This window comes from Aquarana catesbeiana, linkage group LG06 (genome assembly GCF_042186555.1).
Source record: "Aquarana catesbeiana isolate 2022-GZ linkage group LG06, ASM4218655v1, whole genome shotgun sequence".
Lineage (NCBI taxonomy): Eukaryota > Metazoa > Chordata > Amphibia > Anura > Ranidae > Aquarana > Aquarana catesbeiana.
The window spans coordinates 252609756-252630255 of NC_133329.1; the positions used below are offsets into that span (position 1 = coordinate 252609756).

At 42.5% G+C, this 20500-nt stretch overlaps 1 protein-coding gene across 1 annotated transcript in view; it reads right to left on the bottom strand.

The window, feature by feature from the left end:
• The window catches only part of NEMP2 (nuclear envelope integral membrane protein 2), an 84869-nt gene extending 81781 nt beyond the window's left edge, over nt 1–3088 (bottom strand). The window contains exon 1 of the mRNA XM_073633212.1: nt 2524–3088. Within this exon, the coding sequence (XP_073489313.1) occupies nt 2524–2602 (79 nt within the window). The 5' untranslated portion in view covers nt 2603–3088. The remainder of the gene's footprint in view (nt 1–2523) is intronic.
• Between the last annotated feature and the right edge of the window lie 17412 nt (nt 3089–20500).

The following is a 20500-nucleotide window of genomic DNA, read 5'->3' on the forward strand; positions in this document are numbered from 1 at the left end:
CTCAATTTTTACTGCATATGCAAACTGATTTTACTGTTGTGGGTTTAGTAACACTTTAAAGTATAAACTAAAGGCAAACTTTTTTTTTTTTTCGTTTTAGATAGATTAGAACCCCTGTCCGTTTTTATTTTTTGCTGAATCATGCATTAAAAAAACGCGCCCCCCCCCCACCCCAAAGCACCTTGTCCCCATGTTGATGGTGACAAGGGCCTCTTGCCCACAACCCTGGGCGATGGTTGTGGGGGTCTGCAGGCAGGGGGCTTATCGGAATCTGGAAGACCCCTTTAAGGAGTGGGCCCCCAGATCCCTACCTCCCACTTTATGTGAATGAGTAAGGGGTACATTGTACATCTACTCATTTACCCAAAAAGGTGTCAAAAATAAATGAAAACAGTACATAGGTTTTTGACATAGTCCTTTATTAAAGCAGCTAAAATGTGTCTTCTCCCCTCCCTCATTGTGGGGTTTCTCTCGGGGAGCAGACCTTGGCATAAGATGTTCATAAAGACGTGTGAAACAAAAAAAGGTGTTCATCAGTTGGTGCAGGTCCCTCTGGTGAAGTTGCCTCTGGTTTCAGTGCAATACCTGGACTATTTGCTCTTCCCCTTGGATGCCTTTGCTTGGGATTTTGGTTTGCCTCTCTGAGACATATACATATTATATACTCTATTTGGATACATTTTATAAGCTATTTTTTCTGTCTCTCTATGGTCAATGTCCTCCAAGATTTTTTTCATTTTCTTCATATTTTGATGCCCATTTGGATTTTCACATCCTTTGGTTCCTTTGTATGATTGAAAGGCTAAAAGCAGGCCTCTTGGACGATCTATGGCATTGAGGAAGTTCTATCCTAGTTAATGTATTTTTGACATGTAAGTTTTCTGACTGTATTGTTAGGTGTTTTATATACACCAAAACATAATTATGTGATATTTTTGTACATTCCATGTATTTATACTATATTTTACATTTCAGAAGTGGCAAATTGTCCCTGATAAAAATTATATTTGCACTTTTTGAAACGCGTTGGACTCTCACTCATGGATCGTTCTCATTTATGTCGTGGGATTATACCACTTCTGTCAATTTCTATTTTTATTATTCTGTACTATTGTTGGTTTTACAATCCATGTGTATTATTACATTTAATACTTTATTGAAATTTTCCTATATAATTTTTTGTCAAAAATTGCCCTTAAAATCCCAATTTCGAGGTCGTTCGTCTTCAAAGTTTTCTAGGGATGATGGCGATTTACACACCAACTTCTGGGAGTCTATTTTCTAAACAGAGGGTCAGGGGTCTTGCAGTTTGATAGGACAGTCAGACAACTCCTCCTACAAGCTTTAACCAGTGCTTGGCTGAACACTGATAGAAGTCACAAGACTGCTCTAACTGCTGATGAGAAAAGGTATTTAGCAGTTTATATTTATTAAAAATAATTGCATTTCCACATTGTGTGTACTGTGGGAGACCAGATATAGTGAATGCAGGGTCCTGGGTTTAGTAACACTTTAAGACCCTTTTCACACTGGGGCGGTTTTCAGGCGTTTTAGTGCTGGAAATAGCCTCTGCTAAGCGCCTGAAAGCCGCCTCCCATTCACTCGTGTGACTTTTCACACTGGGCGGTGTGCGCTTTCGGGATGTTCTGAAATGTCCTGCAAGCAGCATCTTTGGGGCGGTTTGGGAGCGCTGTATTTAGCGCTCACCAAAACGCCTCTGCCCATTGGAATGAATGGGCAGCGCTTTGAAAGCGCCTGAAAAGTGATTCGCAAGCGCTGCAACACTGGAGTTTTTAACCCCCTACTTTTGGGGTTAAAAGCGCCCCACTAGCAGCTGAAAAGCGATGCTATGGGAAAAACTAGCGGCCGCAGCCCCAGTGTGAGAGGGGTCTTAATGAAAAGTGGGCGACCAGCTAGAGTTGAGTACGGAGGATACCCAAGCGCATCTCTAAATGTCACAAGGGCTTCATATGGAGATCACATACACATATCTCCCAACTTTTTGAGATGGGAATGAGGGACACCTATCAGCAAAAGTATGTAGGCATAGGACACACCTCCTGCCACGCCCTCTTACAGGAGAATTGTATAAAAAAAAAAAAAAAAAAAAAAAAAAGGAAGGAAGAAGGATTGGTTAAACCCGCAAGTGTTTTTTTACCACTACTATTCCTTTATATTGACTTTTGGAATTTACAAATGCAGCAATTTAGAAATCAGATGAAAGGTTTAGCGCTGGAAAACACTTTTTGAAAGATAAAAAGTGCATTTTATATACAACTCTATAGATCAGACCAAATGAGGGACATTGCTCCAAATCAGGGACAGTCCCTCAAATCAGAGAGAGTATGTCACCTGCATTGTGCACTGTTGTTACCATCAGAAAATCCACGTGAGAATTGCCATGATAACATGACATACATGGAGACAAGTATGACTACAGGATGGAAAGATGAAAACAAGCATTTCACTTAAAGAATGACAAGAGGAGTTTTTGATTCAGTGAAGTAAATGGCCTTGCTATACCTGTGTTGGCCCGCACCCCGCCCAGGAGCAGAGTATGGACAATACTGCACACTGCACTCCACACACCTCCGACTCTCATCTCTCTCCGAAGATTTGAACTGGCGCTTAGGAAGATCAGGCTACAGCAGCCGAGAGCCGATCACTGCACTGCTGGAGCGATATAGCCTTCTTCTGGGGTCATTTTCAGGCTACTGACTTGTGTTTTTTTTTTTTAGTGATTTTATACCAGCACCATCCTGGCCAGCAGCCCTCGTACCAGCAAAGTGCAAGCGAACTGGTCGCAGAGCTTCCAGACCGAGGGTTGGCAGGAACAGGATGTGTAAATGGTCTGCGGAGGTTGATTAGTTTTGCCTTGCAGTATACGGAAGTGGATTGTTGGTTTCGCTTTCTCCTGGTGTGTTTAGATAACGGGTCTGACTGCGGCCCGGGCTAGGAAAGCTATGAAGAGCTATGCCGCTGTGCCTCATTGTCTATGACTAGAGATGTGAAGTGTCGCGGTGGTAGCTGAGCCTGGTATAGCGGGGAATTTTAAACATGACACATTTTTAATACTAAGACCTCATGCACACGAGATGCTGGTGCAAACTCTGCTAAACACATTTTTAAAAGCTGAAACCAGCATTTAGAAACGCCCGTTTAGCCACGTTTTACCGCGTTTGCGTCTAGAAGTGTCTGCAGAGCAGAGAATGACATTTTGCGACCCAACTTTGGGGCTCCGTATCTCGGGGCCACTTGGTGCTAGGACCCCCAAATTTGGTGTGCTAACACAGTGGAACATATCCAAATTTGGGGTTCCTAGCACCAAGTGGTCCCGAGATACGGAGCCCCAAAGTTGGGTCGCAAAATGTCAAGCGCCTCTGCAGCGGAGAATGACATTTTTCGACCTGACTTTGGGGCCCCATATCTCGGGGCCACTTGGTGCTAGGAACCCCAAATTTGGATATGTTGTAGTGCTAGGACCACAGTGTTTGCACACCTAATTGGGGTTCCTAGTATTAAGTGGCCCCGAGATATGGGGCCCCAAAGTCGGGTTGTAAAAACACTTCTAAATGCAAACACGGCTAAACGCAGTACCGGCATTTAGCCGCGTTTGGCGTCTGAAACGTAGAAAACTTTTGCGTCTGAACCCATTTTTTTGCTTCTGGAAAAAGGAGGTTAAACGCAACTGCCTAAAAACGCCAAAAAACGAGACTGTGTACATGGACACATAGGATAACATTGAATGGGTTCAGGGGCAGTTGAAAAAAGTGTCCAACTGCCTCTGAACACGAGTTTAACAGCGTCTCGTGTGTATGAGGCCTAATAGGGATCTCATTGGCTGCAAAATGGACCTTCTTTAATCGAGCCAAGAGATTTCCAGGCTTTTTTTTTTTTTTTTTTTTTGTGTATATTCCAGCAGTTTAGAAGAGTATCCAAGCTTCAGATGTAATAGAAAGCACTAGAGGGAGGAGACCAGTTCTTAACCACTTAAAGAGGAAGTAAACCCTGATGAGTTTTACTTCCTCTATATTCCCTGCAAAGTAAAAGCATAATGGGCTAGTATTCATGGCATACTAGCCCATTATGTTGCACTTACCTGTAGACGAAGCCCGCGATGTCCCCGCTGTGTGGAAGCATCCATCTTCCCCCTTTTCCTTCCAGGGCCATGGACTCCAACTCTCTGACTTGCCTGAGTCGTGTGACGCATGCGCGGGAGCCGCGGCACAGGCCCTATAGAAACGGCCCTTAAGTGCGCATGCGCCGATGATGATCATATGCGGGCGCGACTTACGTGTGCGTTTGCTTCTGCAAGCTCGGCGAGACGGGACGCTTTACATTTTTTTAAATTTTCTTATTTAACTTTTTTATGTTTACGCTCTTTTTAGCTTCCCCACCAACTGCCGCAGTTATGCTCCCCTGCGTGAGCCGTTGTAGCTATACATCGGCTCGCTGGGTTGGGATAGCAGGCGCGCCCGCGATGACCACCGGCCACGAGCGATTGTGACCAGAAAACACAGAACAGGGACGAGTGTGTGTAAACACACACTTCCCTGTTCTCTTCTGACAGGAGTGACAGATCATGTGTTCCTATTAGCTAGGAACCACGATCCGTCACTTCCTCTAGTTAGTCCCTCCCCCTTCACTGCCCCCTAGTGTTAACCTCTTCACCGCCAGTGAAACTTTTACAGTAATCAATGCATTCTTATAGCATTGATCGCTGTATTAATGCCAGTGGTCCCAAAAATGTGTCAAAAGTGTCCGATGTGTCCGCCATAATGTCGCAGTCACGATAAAAAACGCAGATCACTGCCATTACTAGTAAAAAAATAATAAAAATGCTATAAATCTATCCCCTATTTTGTAGACGCTATAACTTTTGTGCAAACCAATCAATATACGCTTATTACAATTTTTTTTACCAAAAATATGTAGAAGTATACATATCGGCCTAAACTGAGAAAAAAATGTGCTTTTTTTATAGCGCAAAAAATAAAAACGCAGAGGCGATCAAATACCACCAAAGGAAAACTCTATTTGTGGGAAAAAAAGGACGTCAATTTTGTATGGGTACAATGTCGCGCGACCGAGCAATTGTCAGTTAAAGCGATGCAGTGCCGAATTGCAAAAAGTGCTCTGGTCAGGAGGGGGGTAAATTTTTCCGGGGCTGAAGTGGTTAAAAAAAAAAAATTGGGTCACTTTTATACCTATGTAAACATCCCTTGTAAAAAAAAAAGCATGACAGGACCTCTTTAATGTGAGATCTGGGGTCAAAATAACTTCAGATCTCATATTTACACTTAAAAGCAATAAAAAAAAAATTACCCTTTAAGGCCATTAGGCGGAAGTGACATTTGATGTTGTTTCCATCAGGTATGGAGTTGAGTGGGGACCATCTTTCCCTCACTCGACTCCATGTCTCTCTGAGGAAAAGACCCGATCATCTCCGCCTCTACTGATGGCTTCGGTAAGCGACGGAGACCGGCAGCCCTCCCCCGATAAAAGTGATCTTGCGGCGAATCCGCCGCAGGGACCACTTTTATCTGAAAGCAGACCGCCTGCTGTTTAAAAAGATACTGGGGTTATGGCAGCTATCTGTTGCCATAACCCCTGTATTTAACAGCCGACGTATAGCGAGCGGTCCGTAAGTGGTTAAAGGATAAACACCTGAGATACGCCTAAAGTCGGGTACGCACTATGAGAAAATAGGAAGAAATATTCTGTAAGAGGAAGGATTTTTGTAACGTTTTGTAAAACTTTTGACATCCGATTCAGACTTTTCAAACGAAAATTTACAAAGGGACAAACTCCCAAATTTTTCTAGTAAGTGAACAGAACTAATAATTTTTGTTTAACATATACTGTGTTCGTACGGATTCGTATGAAAAAAAATTGATACAAACTTCACATAATCGGAAACAACAACAACAAAAAGCCTTTCTCTTACGAGAATTTTTGTACTTTAGTTCAATCCTTGGCTTCAACTTTCTGTGAAACATTGAGGAAAACTGGACAATCGTTTATCAGATTTTCTTATATTGTGTACTGGGCTTTAGGGTCTATGCACACTAGGAGCAGAAAAAATGGCAGACCCTCTGCCAAAAAAGCGGCATACAAAATGCTCATAATAGCTCGTATTGCACAAGAATTTAGGAGCGTTTATGGGCATTTGCTTTTTTAAGTGTTTTTTTCCAAAACATTTCCCTCTGCTCATATTTCAATGTACACTTGAAATGCCCAACACTTCTAAATGCTGCATTTATGAGCGTTAAGCATTTTTTGTGCCTGAAAGCGCCTCTCAAATAATGCAATTCTGAAGGGTTTTTTTTCTGCCTGAAAACGCTCCTGTGTAAATATGCCTATAAAGTCCATAATGTGCATGGGCACATAGGCTAATATAGAGCTGCTTCTATAGGCTGAGGAAAAAAACTCAAAACGCCTGCATAAGCAGCATTTTTTATGCCCAGTGTGCACGGACCCTAAAAAAGTATACAAAATCACCAATTCCGCCTCAAGAAAAGCTCACGTAGCATTTAGATCATCGGGCATCAAGTTACAGGCACCTGAGCAGTCATATATGAACAGCCACCAATGAAATACATGGTATTTGGCTGTTTAGTGTTTTAGATCTCTGAGCTACAAAACGATCAGATGTAAATGGGGCCTAAGGCCTCTTTCACACATACCATAGTGTATGTCCATGCGAGGGCCGTGTTTATCTTTATGCGAATGCATGGAACACGTTGCGCATCCCTGTATGGGTAAACACAGCCCTCACAAAGATGTACGCTATAGTATGTCTTAGTGAAAGAGGCCTTGGGCCCGGTCAGGCCTCTAAAGAACCAGCACACCGCTGTAATATACTAACTCTCATGTCTGATACCTTCCCTCTGTTACCGTTTTGCTACAGTTTGTATTGGTCTGTCTCACAACACTTCCTGGGAGCGTGGGATGCCAATGTCCCCCATCACATATGTGCAATGGTTCTTTCTTCTGACCCCTGTGTCACTGTGAGGTAGGACTAATTGGCACACTGCAGGAAACACATTCAACACTCCTGGAAGTGTCAAATGCTGTAGAGACTGATGGAAGCTGCATCACTGGAACAAAGAGAAGTTAGGAGGCATGGGCCCCCGGAGAGGTAAGTATGAGGCTGGATTCATACTACTGTGGTTTGTGTGTTGTGTTAAATATAGCATTAAAACCAATGAATGACACTTTCACTGATTTAGGATGCAGAGACTTACAGCAAAGCACAGCCAAGGACAGGAGAGCGGAGCTGCCACAGTTACCTTTTCCTATTAACAAGCTGGTGATTGGTTGCTAGGCGGTTTGAGCAACCAATTGCCAGCTTGTTAATAGGAAAAACTTTGGCAGCTCCTGCCCCCACTTTATCTAGTTCTTTGCCGACTCCCACTGTATGGCAGACCCTGCTAAGAGAATGTCAGAGTTGACTGGAAAATAAGATACAGGATAAAGATTCTAGTGCTAGTTTAAAGAGTGGGGCCAATAGAGGGCATCCCTGTCTAGTACCTTTGTGTAAAATGATTGTGTCTGAGATGTAGCCTGCAGCTATCACTTTAATGGATAGTGTGGAATACATACTGGTTATAAGATGTTGGAAAGGGCCTGAGAAACCAAACCTCTGGAGGACTAGGTATAGGCATTGAAAGCTGACATTATCAAAGGCCTTCTCGGCATCTAAGGTGACTATCACGGAAGGATGAGATTTCACATGTTCCAATACTGCTGCCACTTTCCAGTTATTAGAGGAGACTGATCTACCCTTGGTAAAATCAGCTTGGGCCAGGTGGACAAGTGAGGCCATTATATCAGCTAGATGGGACGCTACTATATTATTTTGATATCAATGTTCAATAAAGATATCAGGTGGTATGAGCTTGGCTCTGTAGGGTCTGTGCCCTTTTTGGCAATCAGCTTATATAAGCTTGGTGACTCAACGGGGGATATGGACCACCCTCCCATATTCCCTGGTACACTGCTAGCAAGGTGAGGCCAATATGTCTGCGGTCAATTTTTAAAATTTGGATGTATAACCGTCAGGGCCTGGGGCCTTGCCGTTGGCTAGAGAAGTAATAGCTGCATTGAAATTGGGGCGTTAAGAGATTGCAAGAGAGAGACGTCAATATCGGATATGTGTACTTTGTCTAGGAAGCTTGAAGCTGTGGATAGATCTACGGTATCTGTGGTGTACAAAGCAGCATGGAAGGTTTCTAGAATTGTGTTCATTTCACTGAGAGAGGCGGTTGGATTGCCCCATGGATCCTTCAGATTAGTGATGTGAGTCGGTTGATAAGGGCCCCTGCATAGTCTCGCTAGCAATTTCCCTGACTTATTACCATATTTGTGGTATTGTAAATCCATGTATGAGTTGTGATAGCTCAGAACAAACACCAGGCAGGCTGTATGTAAGTTCAAACAGGAATCTCTTTTATTGCAAAATCCAGGCTTTTATACACTAAAAGTGGAGGTGCAGACCTCCTGCTCATATTACTCTAACAATACAGCTGTAACCTAATTAACCTAATTAACATGAGCTAATTAACTAATCCCTTTAGACAGCCTAGATGACTCAGACATGACCGTTAGGCCAGATTGGCCGTCTTGTAGTTCAGAAAATCCAATCAACATTATCACAATCAACATAGACTCTTCTTCACACAATAGCAGAGTTAATTAACACAAATAACAATGGGGATCTAATGACTCTTAGATCCCATAGTAGACTAATTTACAATACACATTTTAGCAGACAATAGACAGACAGGTGTTGGAATTTACATCAGCATCTCCTAACAGTATCTGTCCCAGCATTATGAATCAGCCACCATTCCAATATGGCAAATCCAGGGTCCCCAGAGTCTGTGTGTCCTGGGGGACCAGGACCCGAATCCACAGTGATACCACCTCAAGGGTCCCCAGGCATACAGCTCACAAAGAGCACCGTTCCCCCAAATGCAAGGGCCCCCGATCGATCGTCAAGAGGCTAGCATACAATCCCCTCCAAAAGTCTCTTTCCCGGCTAGGTCTGTCACATGAGTGTTTTATCATTTTTGCTGTGCGAGCAGCGTTTGGGCTGACCGCAGTCTTTGTATCATCTAGAAGCATGAAGCAAATTATCCTACCTTGAGGAAGCATGGTGCATGAGACAAATAAAGGCTTTGCCAGCCTCTCCGTAGAGATTGGAGTTGTCCTTGTGTAAAGTGTTCACGGCTTTGTATTTTGCCTTTAGTTCCTGGATAGTGCTTTGAAGGTTAATGTTGTGCACGAGATATGAAGGAAATCTCCATAGTCTAATGGAACCCTGGGTAAGAAAATCAGTTAAGTGCAGCGACACAGGACTATAATCTGGGATCTCTATCTCATGTAGGCAGGGTATCCATATGGAAAAAACTTTAGTGGGAGAGTTACGGGTGTAAACGTTTGTAAATTAAAAGGTCCTGGGTGGGGAAGGGTAAATGGACTATGATGATGTTCCCAGCATCATCGCCGCCATCTGATATCAGGTTGCAGACCAGATTTTTGTTAAAGGATCAGCACCCCCAATATCCGAAGTGGAGCCACGAACCTGTCCCACCCATAATTTTTTTATCCAATAAAAGTCTTTGACAGGTGGGTCTCTTGTAGTAAGTCTGTCTGTTTTTTAGACACCTATAGTGGATATACAAAGTCTACACACCCCTGTTAAAATTTCAGGTTTCTGTGATGTAAAAAAATTAGACAAAGATAAATCATTTCAGAACTTTTTCCACCTTTTAATGTGATCTATAAACTGTACAACTCAGTTGAACAACAAACTGAAATCTTTTAGATGAAGGGAAGTAAAAATAAAATAATATGGTTGCATAAGTGTGCACACCCTTAAACTAATACTTTGTTGAAGCACCTTTTGATTTTATTACAGCACTCAGTCTTTTTGGAGTCTATCAGCATGGCACATCTTGACTTTGCAATATTTGTCCATTCTTCTTTGCAAAAACACTCCAAATATGTCAGATTACGAGGGCATCTCCTGTGCACAGCCCTCTTCAGATCACCCCACAGATTTTCAGTCTAATTCAGGTCTGGGCTCTGACTGGGCCATGCCAAAACTTTAACCACTTCAGCTCCGGAGGATTTGGCAGCTCAATGACCGGAGGACTTTTTACAATTTGGCACTGCGCTGCTTTAACTGGTAATTGCGCGGTCATGCAATGTTGTACCCAAACGAAATTTGTGTCCTTTTTTCCCCACAAATAGAGCTTTCTTTTGATGGTATTTAATTGCCTCTGCGATTTTTATTTTTTGAGATATAAATGGAAAAAGACTGAAAATGTTCTACTTTTTGTTATAATAAAAATCCAATAATAATCCATACATTTAGGCCAAAATGTATTCAGCCACATGTCTTTGGTAAAAAAATGTCAATAAGCATATATTTATTGGTTTGCGCAAAAGTTATAGCGTCTACAAACTAGGGTACATTTTCTGGAATTTACACAGCTTTTTGATTATGACTGTTTATGAATGTTTATGACATTCTGGAGGTGCTAAAATGGCAGGGCAGTACAAACTCCCCCCAAATGACCCCATTTTGGAAAGTAGACACCCCAAGGAAATTGCTGAGAGCCATGCTGAGCCCATTGAATATTTAATTTTTTTGTCCCAAGTGATTGAATTATGACAAAAAAAAAAAAAATTTTTTTTTTTTTACAAAAAGTTGTCACTAAATTATATATTGCTCACACATGCCATGGTTATATGTGGAATTGCACCCCAAAATACATTTTGCTGCTTCTCCTGAGTGTGGGGATATCACATGTGTGGGACTTTTTGGGAGCCTAGCCGCATACGGGGCCCCGAAAACCAAGCACCGCCTTTAGGATTTCTAAGGGCGTAAATTTTTGATTTCACTCCTCACTGCCTATCACAGTTTTGAAGGCCATAAAATGTCAAGATGGCACAACCCCCCCCCCCCAAATGACCCCATTTTGGAAAGTAGACACCCCAAGCTATTTGCTGACAGGCATGGTGAGTATTTTGCAGCTCTCATTTGTTTTTGAAAATGAAGAAGGAAAAGAAAAATTTATTTATTTTTTTCTTTTTTCAAATTTCAAAACTTTGTGACAAAAAGTGAGATCTGCAAAATACTCAACATGCCTCTCAGCAGATAGCTTGGGGTGTCTATTTTCCAAAATGGGGTCATTTGGGGGGTTTGTGCCATATGGGCATTCCATAGCCTCCTAAACTGTGATAGGCAGTGGGGAGTGAAATCAAAAATTTACACCCTTCGAAAGCCTGAAGGCGGTGATTGGTTTTCACGGGGTCCCGTACACAGCTAGGCTCCCAAAAAGTCTCACACATGTGGTATCCCCGTACTCAGGAGAAGCAACAGAATGTATTTTGGTGTGTAATTTCACATATGCCCATGGCATGTTTGAGCAATATATTATTTAGTGACAACTTTGTGCAAAAAAAAAAAAAATCGTCTTTTTCCCGCAACTTGTGTCAAAATATAAAATATTCCATGGACTCGACATGCCTCTCAGCAAATAGCTTGGGGTATCTACTTTCCAAAATGGGGTAATTTGGGGGGGGGGTTTTAACTGTCCTGACATTTTATGCACAACATTTCTTATATCACACATCACCCACTCTTGAAGACAAAGCCCTTTCTGACACTTTTTGTTTACATGAAAAAATAATTTTTTTTGGCGACAAAATTACTTTGAACCCCCAAACATTATATATTTTTTAAAGCAAAGGCCTTACAGATTAAAATGGTGGGTGTTTCATTTTTTTTTCACACAGTATTTGCGCAGCGATTTTTCAAACGCATTTTTTTTGGAAAAAACACACTTTTTTAAATTTTAATGCACTAAAACACACTATATTGGGGCGGCACAGTGGTGTAGTGAGTAGCACTCTCGCCTAGCAGTAAGAAGGGTCACTGGTTTGAATCCCGACCACGACACTACCTGCCTGGAGTTTGCATGTTCTCCCTGTGTCTGCGTGGGTTTCCTCCGGGTACTCCGGTTTCCTCCCACACTCCAAAGACATGCTGGTAGGTTAATTGGATCCTGTCTAAATTGGCCCTAGTATGTATGAATGTGAGTTAGGGACCTTAGATTGTAAGCCGCTTGAGGGTGTAGGGACTGATGTGAATGTATATGTAAAGCGCTGCGTAAATTGACGGCGCTATATAAGTACCTGAAATAAATAAATAAAATAAAAATATTGCCCAAATGTTTGATGTAATAAAAAAGATGATCTTAGGCCGAGTACATGGATACCAAATACGACATGCTTTAAAATTGCGCACAAACGTGCAGTGGCGACAAACTACATACGTTTTTAAAAGCCTTTACAGGTTACCACTTTAGATTTACAGAGAAGGTCTACTGCTTAAATTACTGCCTTCGATCTGACCTTCACGATGATACCTCACATGCATGGTGCAATTGCTGTTTACATATGATGCCAGACCGACGCTTGCGTTCGCCTTTGTGCGAAAGCAGGGGGGGGAAGGGGTGCTTCTTTTGTTTTTAATATTTATTTTGCTTTTTTATTTTGTTTTTAAACTGTTCCTTTCATTTTTTTAAATCATTTTTATTGTTATCTCAGGGAATGTAAATATCCCCTATAATAGCAAGAGTTAGTGACAGGTACTCTTTTTTTGAAAAAATTTGGGTCTATTAGACCCTAGATCTCTCCTCTGCCCTCAAAGCATCTGACCACACCAAGATCGGTGTGATAAAATGCTTTCCCAATTTCCCAATGGCGCTGTTTACATCCGGCGAAATCTAAGTCATGAAATGCTTGTAGCTTCCGGTTTCTTAGGCCATAGAGATGATTGGAGCCATTCTGGTCTCTGATTAGCTCTATGGTCAGCTGGCAGAACCACCGGCTGCATTCTCAGGTTCTCTGTTGGGACAGGAGAGCCAGAGAAAAACATGGAAAACGGGGGACATTCTCTCCCACTGCTTGTAAAAGCAGTCCAGAGGCTAATTAGCCACTAGGATTGCTTTTACATGAAAGCCGACCGCTGGCTGAAAAGAATGATACCAAGATGATACCTAAACCTGCAGGGATCATTCTGGTATAACCACTCAAAGTCCAGCAACATACCAGTACGTTGCTGGTCCTTGTTGGGCATATATTGTAATCTTTTTTTTCATGCAGCCTGTGGGCTGAACGAAAAAAAGAGATTGATCAGTGGGTATGCCCACCATTAGAATACCTCCCTTCATCCACCCACTTCTAATGATGGGTATACATGCACCATTTATATATGCCGAAGCATGGGGGCATCTGCCCCAAAAGTTAGGAGAAAATTGCTCCTCCACCCCTGCTGCCCCCATGCTTCGGCATATATAAATGGTGCATGTGGTGGTAACTGTGGTGGTAAAATCACCTCTGACAACGCTGGAGTCACGGCTTTATGTATCGTGGGAGCAAACGCTGTTGCTGTCAAGATAAATAAACCCTTGCTGCAGCTGAATGGCGTACCTGCTAAGCAAATGATGGTTAACAATAAAACAAATATTACAGTATAACATACCATACCTGCAAAGCAAATACAATAAAACATGGTAAAAATAAAACAGAGAGAGAACGATAGATATAAAACAATAGTGAGCGGACAGTAGAGAGCCCACATATAAGAGAGAACAATAGAAGTTCCACTTGATGTTCAGCTTTCTAGCAGAAGCCTGAAGGTTTTGTGCCAATATTGACTGGTATTTGGAACTCTTCATAATTCTCTCTACCTTGACTAAAGCCCATGTTCCAGCTGAAGATAAACAGCCCCAAAGCATGATGCTGCCACCACCATGCCTCACTGTGGGTATGGTGTTCTTTTGGTAATGTACAGTGTTGTTTTTGCGCCAAACATATCTTTTGGAATTATGGCCAAAAAGTTCAACCTTGGTTTTATCAGACCATAACACATTTTCCCACATGCTATTGGGAGACTTCAGATGTGTTTTTGCAAAATTTTGCCGGGCTTGGATGTTTTTTTTCATAAGAAAAGGCTTCCGTCTTGCCACTCTACCCCATAGCCCAGACATATGAAGAATACAGGAGATTGTTGTCACATGTACCACACAGGCAGTACCTGCCAGATATTCCTGCAGCTCCTTTAATGTTTCTGTAGGCCTCTTGGCAGCCACCCTGACCAGTTTTCTTCTGTTTTTTTTTAACAATTTTGGAGGGACGTCCAGTTCTTGGTAATATCACTGTTTTGCCATATTTTCTCCACTTGATGATGACTGTCTTCACTGTGTTCCATGGTATATCTAATGCCTTGAAAATTATTTTGTACCCTTCTGACTGATACCTTTTAACAATGAGATCCCTCTGATGCTTTGGAAGCTCTCTGGGGACCATGGCTTTTGCTGTAGAATGTGACTAATAAAAATGTCAGGAAAGACCTACTAGAACAGCTGAACTTTATTTGGGGTTAATTTACAGGCACTTTAAATGATGGCAGGTGTGTACTGACTCCTATTTAACATGAGTTTGAATGTGATTGCTTAATTCTGAACACAGCTACATCCCCGGTTATAAGAGGGTGTTCATACTTATGCAACCCCATTTATTTTATCCCTCCCCCCATAAAAGATTTCAGTTTGTTTTTCAATCGAGTTGTACAGTTTATAGGTCACATTAAAGGTGGAAAAAGTTCTGAAATTATTTATCTTTGTCTCATTTTTTTACATCACAGAAATCTGACGTTTTAACAGGGGTGTGTAGACTTTTTATATCCACTGTAAGTACTTTCATTTGTTTGGCCAGGGAACGTAACCCTTTAATGTTCTATTATAGCACTCCCAAAAAATCTCTTGAAATACTGGGTACAATTCTGTGGTAGAGGATATGGAGACAGTGGTCTGAAGTATCTAACTATGCAAGATCTTATAGTTGGCCAGAATAAGCCAGAGGGCCTAAAACGATAGGCCAGTCCCAAAAGTAGACATAGACTAAAACTGGAAAGAACAATTGTAACATCAACCAAAAACAAAAAACAGCATATTGAAGAGACCTAGCTTTTTCCACATGTTATTCACTAATGTGGGTAGCGTAACCGTGGGCCAGAATACTATGATAGGGAGAATCTGGATACAGCACTCTTTGGGGCTGGTCGATGTGGGGATGGGCAAGACCTAGTGAGGTAACGAAGATGCTCCCAGCAGTGTATGAGCCAAGAATAGGCTGTCAAATAAATGCATTACCTGCTACAGAGAACCAAGTTAGGGGATAAGACAACTGGTATACAAACTGATAGGATGAATAAGAGAACAGAATGGAGTATTGCCTAGGAAGCGTGATGGCATGCTAAGAAGCGTGGTGGCTGAGGAAGCCTTGTGTATTAGCAAGGTGTGGACAGGCCAGGATGATTTGAGTAGCAAGGCCATTAAGGTGTCCTTTCTTGGGCTGTGCTGTTCCCTGGGGCCAGGGAGATGGTTTCTGAGCAAACGCTTGCTGGAAAGCTGGTAGAGAATAGAGATATAATTCTGCTTCCTTCAGGGTCTTGAATGAAAGAGAGTCCCCGTTAGGAGAGTTTAGGCGCAGAATGGCTGGGTATGCCAGAGTGAATTTAATTTCCCATTAGAACAGGCAGAGCAGACTGGTTGGAATGATTTGTGTCTGCTTGACACTGCGACAGAATAGTCCACAAAGATTAATAGCTTATGCCTATCAATCTAGAGGGAGCATGAATTTCGGAACAATTGCAGAATAGCCAGCCTGTCCGCATAATTTAGATACACAATCACTTGTCTAGGGGTTTTTCGTTCTTTTGACAGAACACCTAAGAGGTGTGCCCATTCTACCACACATTTATCCGTGAATCCCAGCACTTCTGGAATGCGTATAGTGCGCAAGTCAGAGAGAGATCCTGTATTGTAAGTTTTTGGGAGCCTAATTATCCTAAGATTGTGCCTTCTGGGACGATTCTCCAAGATCTCAACTTTTTCAAGCAGGTTTTGTTGAGTTTGAGAGTATTGCTGGAATGCTATTTGTGTTAGATGCTCACTCTTCATGTAAAAAATTTGCTGCTCTGCCTCTGTAAGCCTTTCTGATCCCCCTAGCTCCTTTCTAAGCTGTTTAAGGCTGGAAGTCACTGCTGTGATAGTTGGAAATAAGAGCCGCCACTGCTTGTGCTATCCAGCAGCTCTGAGTTTGTGTGGGATACCACTACATGCAGCAGTGTGCAGTGCCGAGAGCATGGAGATGCTCTGAGCAGGGTGCTGTTCCAGAGCATTATATCCGGGTTTTAGGTGAAGCCCCGACAGATCCGATGTCTCTCCCTGCATCACATGTGGCACCAGAACGGAAATAAAGAAAATGAAGATGTATTTTTTTTATTTTATTTTTTCATATTTCAAAACCTTGTGACAAAAAATGAGATCTGCAGAATACTCACCATGCCTCTTATCAAATACCTTGGAGTATCTACTTTCCAAAAAGGGGTCATTTTGGTGATTGTACTATCCTGGCATTTTAGGACCTCTGAAACTGTGATAGGTAGTTAGGAAATGAAATGCACAAGTTACACACTTTGAAATCCTGAAAGTGCTCATTGGATTTTGGGCATGGCTAGGCTCCCAAAAAAGTCTGACATGTGTGGTATCCTGATACTCAGGAGAAGTAGCAGAATGTGTTTTGGGGTGTAATGCCACATACACCCATGATGTGTGTGAGAAATATCAAATAAAGTGACAACTTTTGTAAAAAAAAATATTTTTTTGTCATTTTACAAAAACTTTTGGCAAAAAAAAAAAAGATCTTCCATAGACTCGACATGCCTCTCAGCAAATACCTTGGGGTGTCTGCTTTCCAAAAAAGGGGTCATTTGGGGGGTGTTTATACTGTTCTGGCATTTTAGGGTCTCCAAAAATGTGATGGGTAGTCAAGAAATCCAATGCGTAATTAACACCCCTTGAAGGCCTGAAGGTGCTCATTGGAATTTGGGCCCCTGTTTTGGGGTGTAATTCCATATATACTTTTGGCATGTATGAGAAATATCTCATTAACCACTTCAGCCCCGGAAGGATTGGCCCCCTTAATGACCAGACCATTTTTTGCGATACGGCACTGCGCCGCTTTAACTGACAATTGCGCGGTCATGCGACGCTGTACCCAAACAAAATTGATATCCTATTTTCCCACCAATAGAGCTTTCTTTTGGTGGTATTTGATCACCTCTGCGGTTTTTATTTTTTGCGCTATAAACAAACAGCGACAATTTTGAAAAAAATAATTAAAAATGTGTACTTTTTGCTATAATATATATCCAAAAAAAATATAAAAAAACAAATGTATTCATCAGCTTAGGTCGATATACATTCTTCTACAAATTTTTGGTAATAAAAAATCTCAATAGGCGTATATTGATTGGTTTGCGCAAAACTTATCATGTCTACAAACTATGGGATAGATTTAGGGTCTTTTATTTATTTTTTATAGTTTTTACTAGTAATGGTGGCGATCTGCGATTTTTTGCGGGACTGCGACATTACAACAGACAAATCTGGCCCCAAATGACACTTTGTGGGGACAAGTGACATTATTACATTGATCAGCGCTATAAAAATGCACTGATCAATGTAAAAATGACACTGGCAGGGAAGGGGTTAACAATAGGGGACGAACAAGGGGTTAACTGTGTTCCCTAGGTGTGTTCTAACTGTAGGGGGGATGGGCTGGCAGGGACATGACAGAAGAAGAAAAAAAAGAAAATGTAATTTTTCAAAAACTCGTGGCAAAAAAATTTAATCTTCCATGGGCTCAACATGCCTTTCAGCAAATACCTTGGGGCATCTTCTTTCCAAAAAGGGGTCATGGGGGGGGGGGGGGGTGCTGTCCAGGCATTTTAGCACCACAAGAAATATGATAGGCAGTCAGAAAGCTATATATACACCATAGTTTGTAGACACTATAACTTTCACACAGGCCACCTATTGAGTTTTGTTTTTTTTTAACAAAGACGTGACCGAGCAATTGCCAGTTATAGTAGCCCTGTGCTAAACAGCAAAAAATGGTCTGGTCATGAAGGGGTAAAACCTTCCAGAGGTCAAGTGGTTAAAATAAATAGTCAATATTTCTTTATTTCCAGGTGCAGACTGTTTGCTCTGTTCTTCATAATTAGGAGCCTGCCCAAAGAAGGCTTGAAAGCTGTAGTGCAAAGCTATATTAATGTTCTTTCTTCATTTGGTCTTGGAAAAAAAGACAAAATATTTTTATTGCCAAATGTAATCTGCTTGCTTGCAGAAATTGTGGCCTATCTAAAGAAGGCTTAAAAAGTGTGCAATCAGGCGCGGATTTACTCCCTTTGCCGCCCTAAGGCCGGGTCCCCACACACACACACACACACACCACCATTCTCGTCCTTTATCGATGACTGCTACAAAAGATTAATTAAAAACATATCTCCACACACGAGAACACTGAAAATAACTGGTTTTAATTGTACAGACTGAAAATACTCTGTAATGCAGAAAATGCCTTTTAAGATTATAGCAGTAAGAAACTCCCTACAATTTTTTAGTTCTAACTTTTCTTTTGGCAAACTCATCAATAATATCTTCGTAGGACAAAGTATTTAAAAGTTCTGACTCAATGGCAAGTAAAGCTAAACTGTTCAGTCTTTCTTGACCCAAAGATGATCGTAAATAGTTCTTTTTGCAAACACATTTCATTCATTTTTCATTTTGCTCAGTTGCAGTGCATAGAAACAGTATGCATTTTGCCCCACACTGCTCAGCACGCAGTAGCGCTGTTGCAGTGTGAACAGGACACATAGAAATCAATTGTTTTCTATTGCCCTTGCAGAGACCTGTGTTTTGCTAGTGCAGAAATCACAGACCCCCTTTTACATCAGTGTCTTCAGTCCCCCCCTATACATCACATCACAGACCCCCTTTTACATCAGTGTCTTCAGTCCCCCTCTTCACATCACACCACAGACCCCCTTTTACATCAGTGTCTTCAGTCCCCCTCTTCACTTCACATCACAGACCCCCTTTTACATCAGTGTCTTCAGTCCCCCTCTTCACTTCACATCACAGACCCCCTTTTACATCAGTGTCTTCAGTCCCCCTCTTCACATCACATCACAGACCCCCTTTTACATCAGTGTCCTCATTCCCCCCTTTACATCACAACCCCCTTTTACATCAGTGTCCTTAGCCCCCCCCCCCTTACGTCACATCCTCCCCTGCCTCATCACAAACCCCCATCCAGACCCCCCATTACAGACTGACCCATCACAGACTGACCCCCCCACATCACAGACTGACCCATCACAGACCCTTCCATCACAGACTGACCCCCCAAATCACAGACCCCTCATTACAGACTGACCCCCCATCACAGACCCCCCATTACAGACTGACCTGACCCATAGCAGACCCCTCATCATAGACTGACCCCCCATCACAGACCCCCCCATCACAAACTGGTCCTGGCCCATCACAGACTCCCCATCACAGACCCCCATCACAGACTGACCCCCCCAAATCACAGACTGACCCCTCAAATCACAGACTCCCCCCCATCACAGACTGAGCCCCCATCACAGTCCTCTCTCAATATCAAACTCCTTTACCGCACAGCACTCCCCCCTCCCCAAAGAACCCTACCTTATTCACACAAGACATGGAGCCTGGCCGCTCTGGACAATGGGTGGGACTTTTCACGTTAAAAGTGAGTGATTTATTGCTGGGACCGCCCTGCTGCCTAACAACCAATCACCCACTTCTTAACTTAAAAAGTACTGCCCTTTGTCTAGGGCGGCCGCGCTTCATGTTTTGTGTAAATAAGACAGGCAGTGTGGAGAGGGGGCAGTGCAGTGATATTAGAGAAGGCACGGACCTGCCATGCTGCCAGGGCCGATCCTAGGGTCACAGACGCCTGGGTGCAGAAATATTTCTGGTGCCCCCACATGGGCGTGGTCATCTTACCAACTCCTCCCCTTTACGAATGTTTCTATGGCTTGCTCCCTACTGGTGGCTTGCATGTGGATTTTATGAACACAAGTGGAATTTTTGAACTAAAGTGGAGAGTTAATAACCAGGAGTTGTGCTTCTGACTGCTTCTGCTTGAGCTTGCTCCCTACCGGTGGCTTGCATGTGGATTTTGTGAACACAAGTGGTATTTTTGAACTAAAGTGGAGCGTTAATAACCAGGAGTTGAAAACACAAGTTAAAACAGGAGTCTTCTAACCTGTAAGTAACATCTTAAATTACCTTTAAGTAACTGTATTGTAACTGGGAAATGAGTGCTAGCAGGGTTGAAGGTTTTGCTCAGTGCACAGTGTGCCACATGTATGCAACATTGGTGCAACAGCTCCAGGATGGATACCGCTGTGACAGATGTGAGCAGGTTGCCCTTCTGGAAGCTCGCATTAGAGATCTGGAGGAGCAAGTTGCAACACTGGGCAGAAAGGACAACCTTGAAAGGGGTCCTCTGCTCGCCGAGCAGGTGGTCAGTAGGGTTG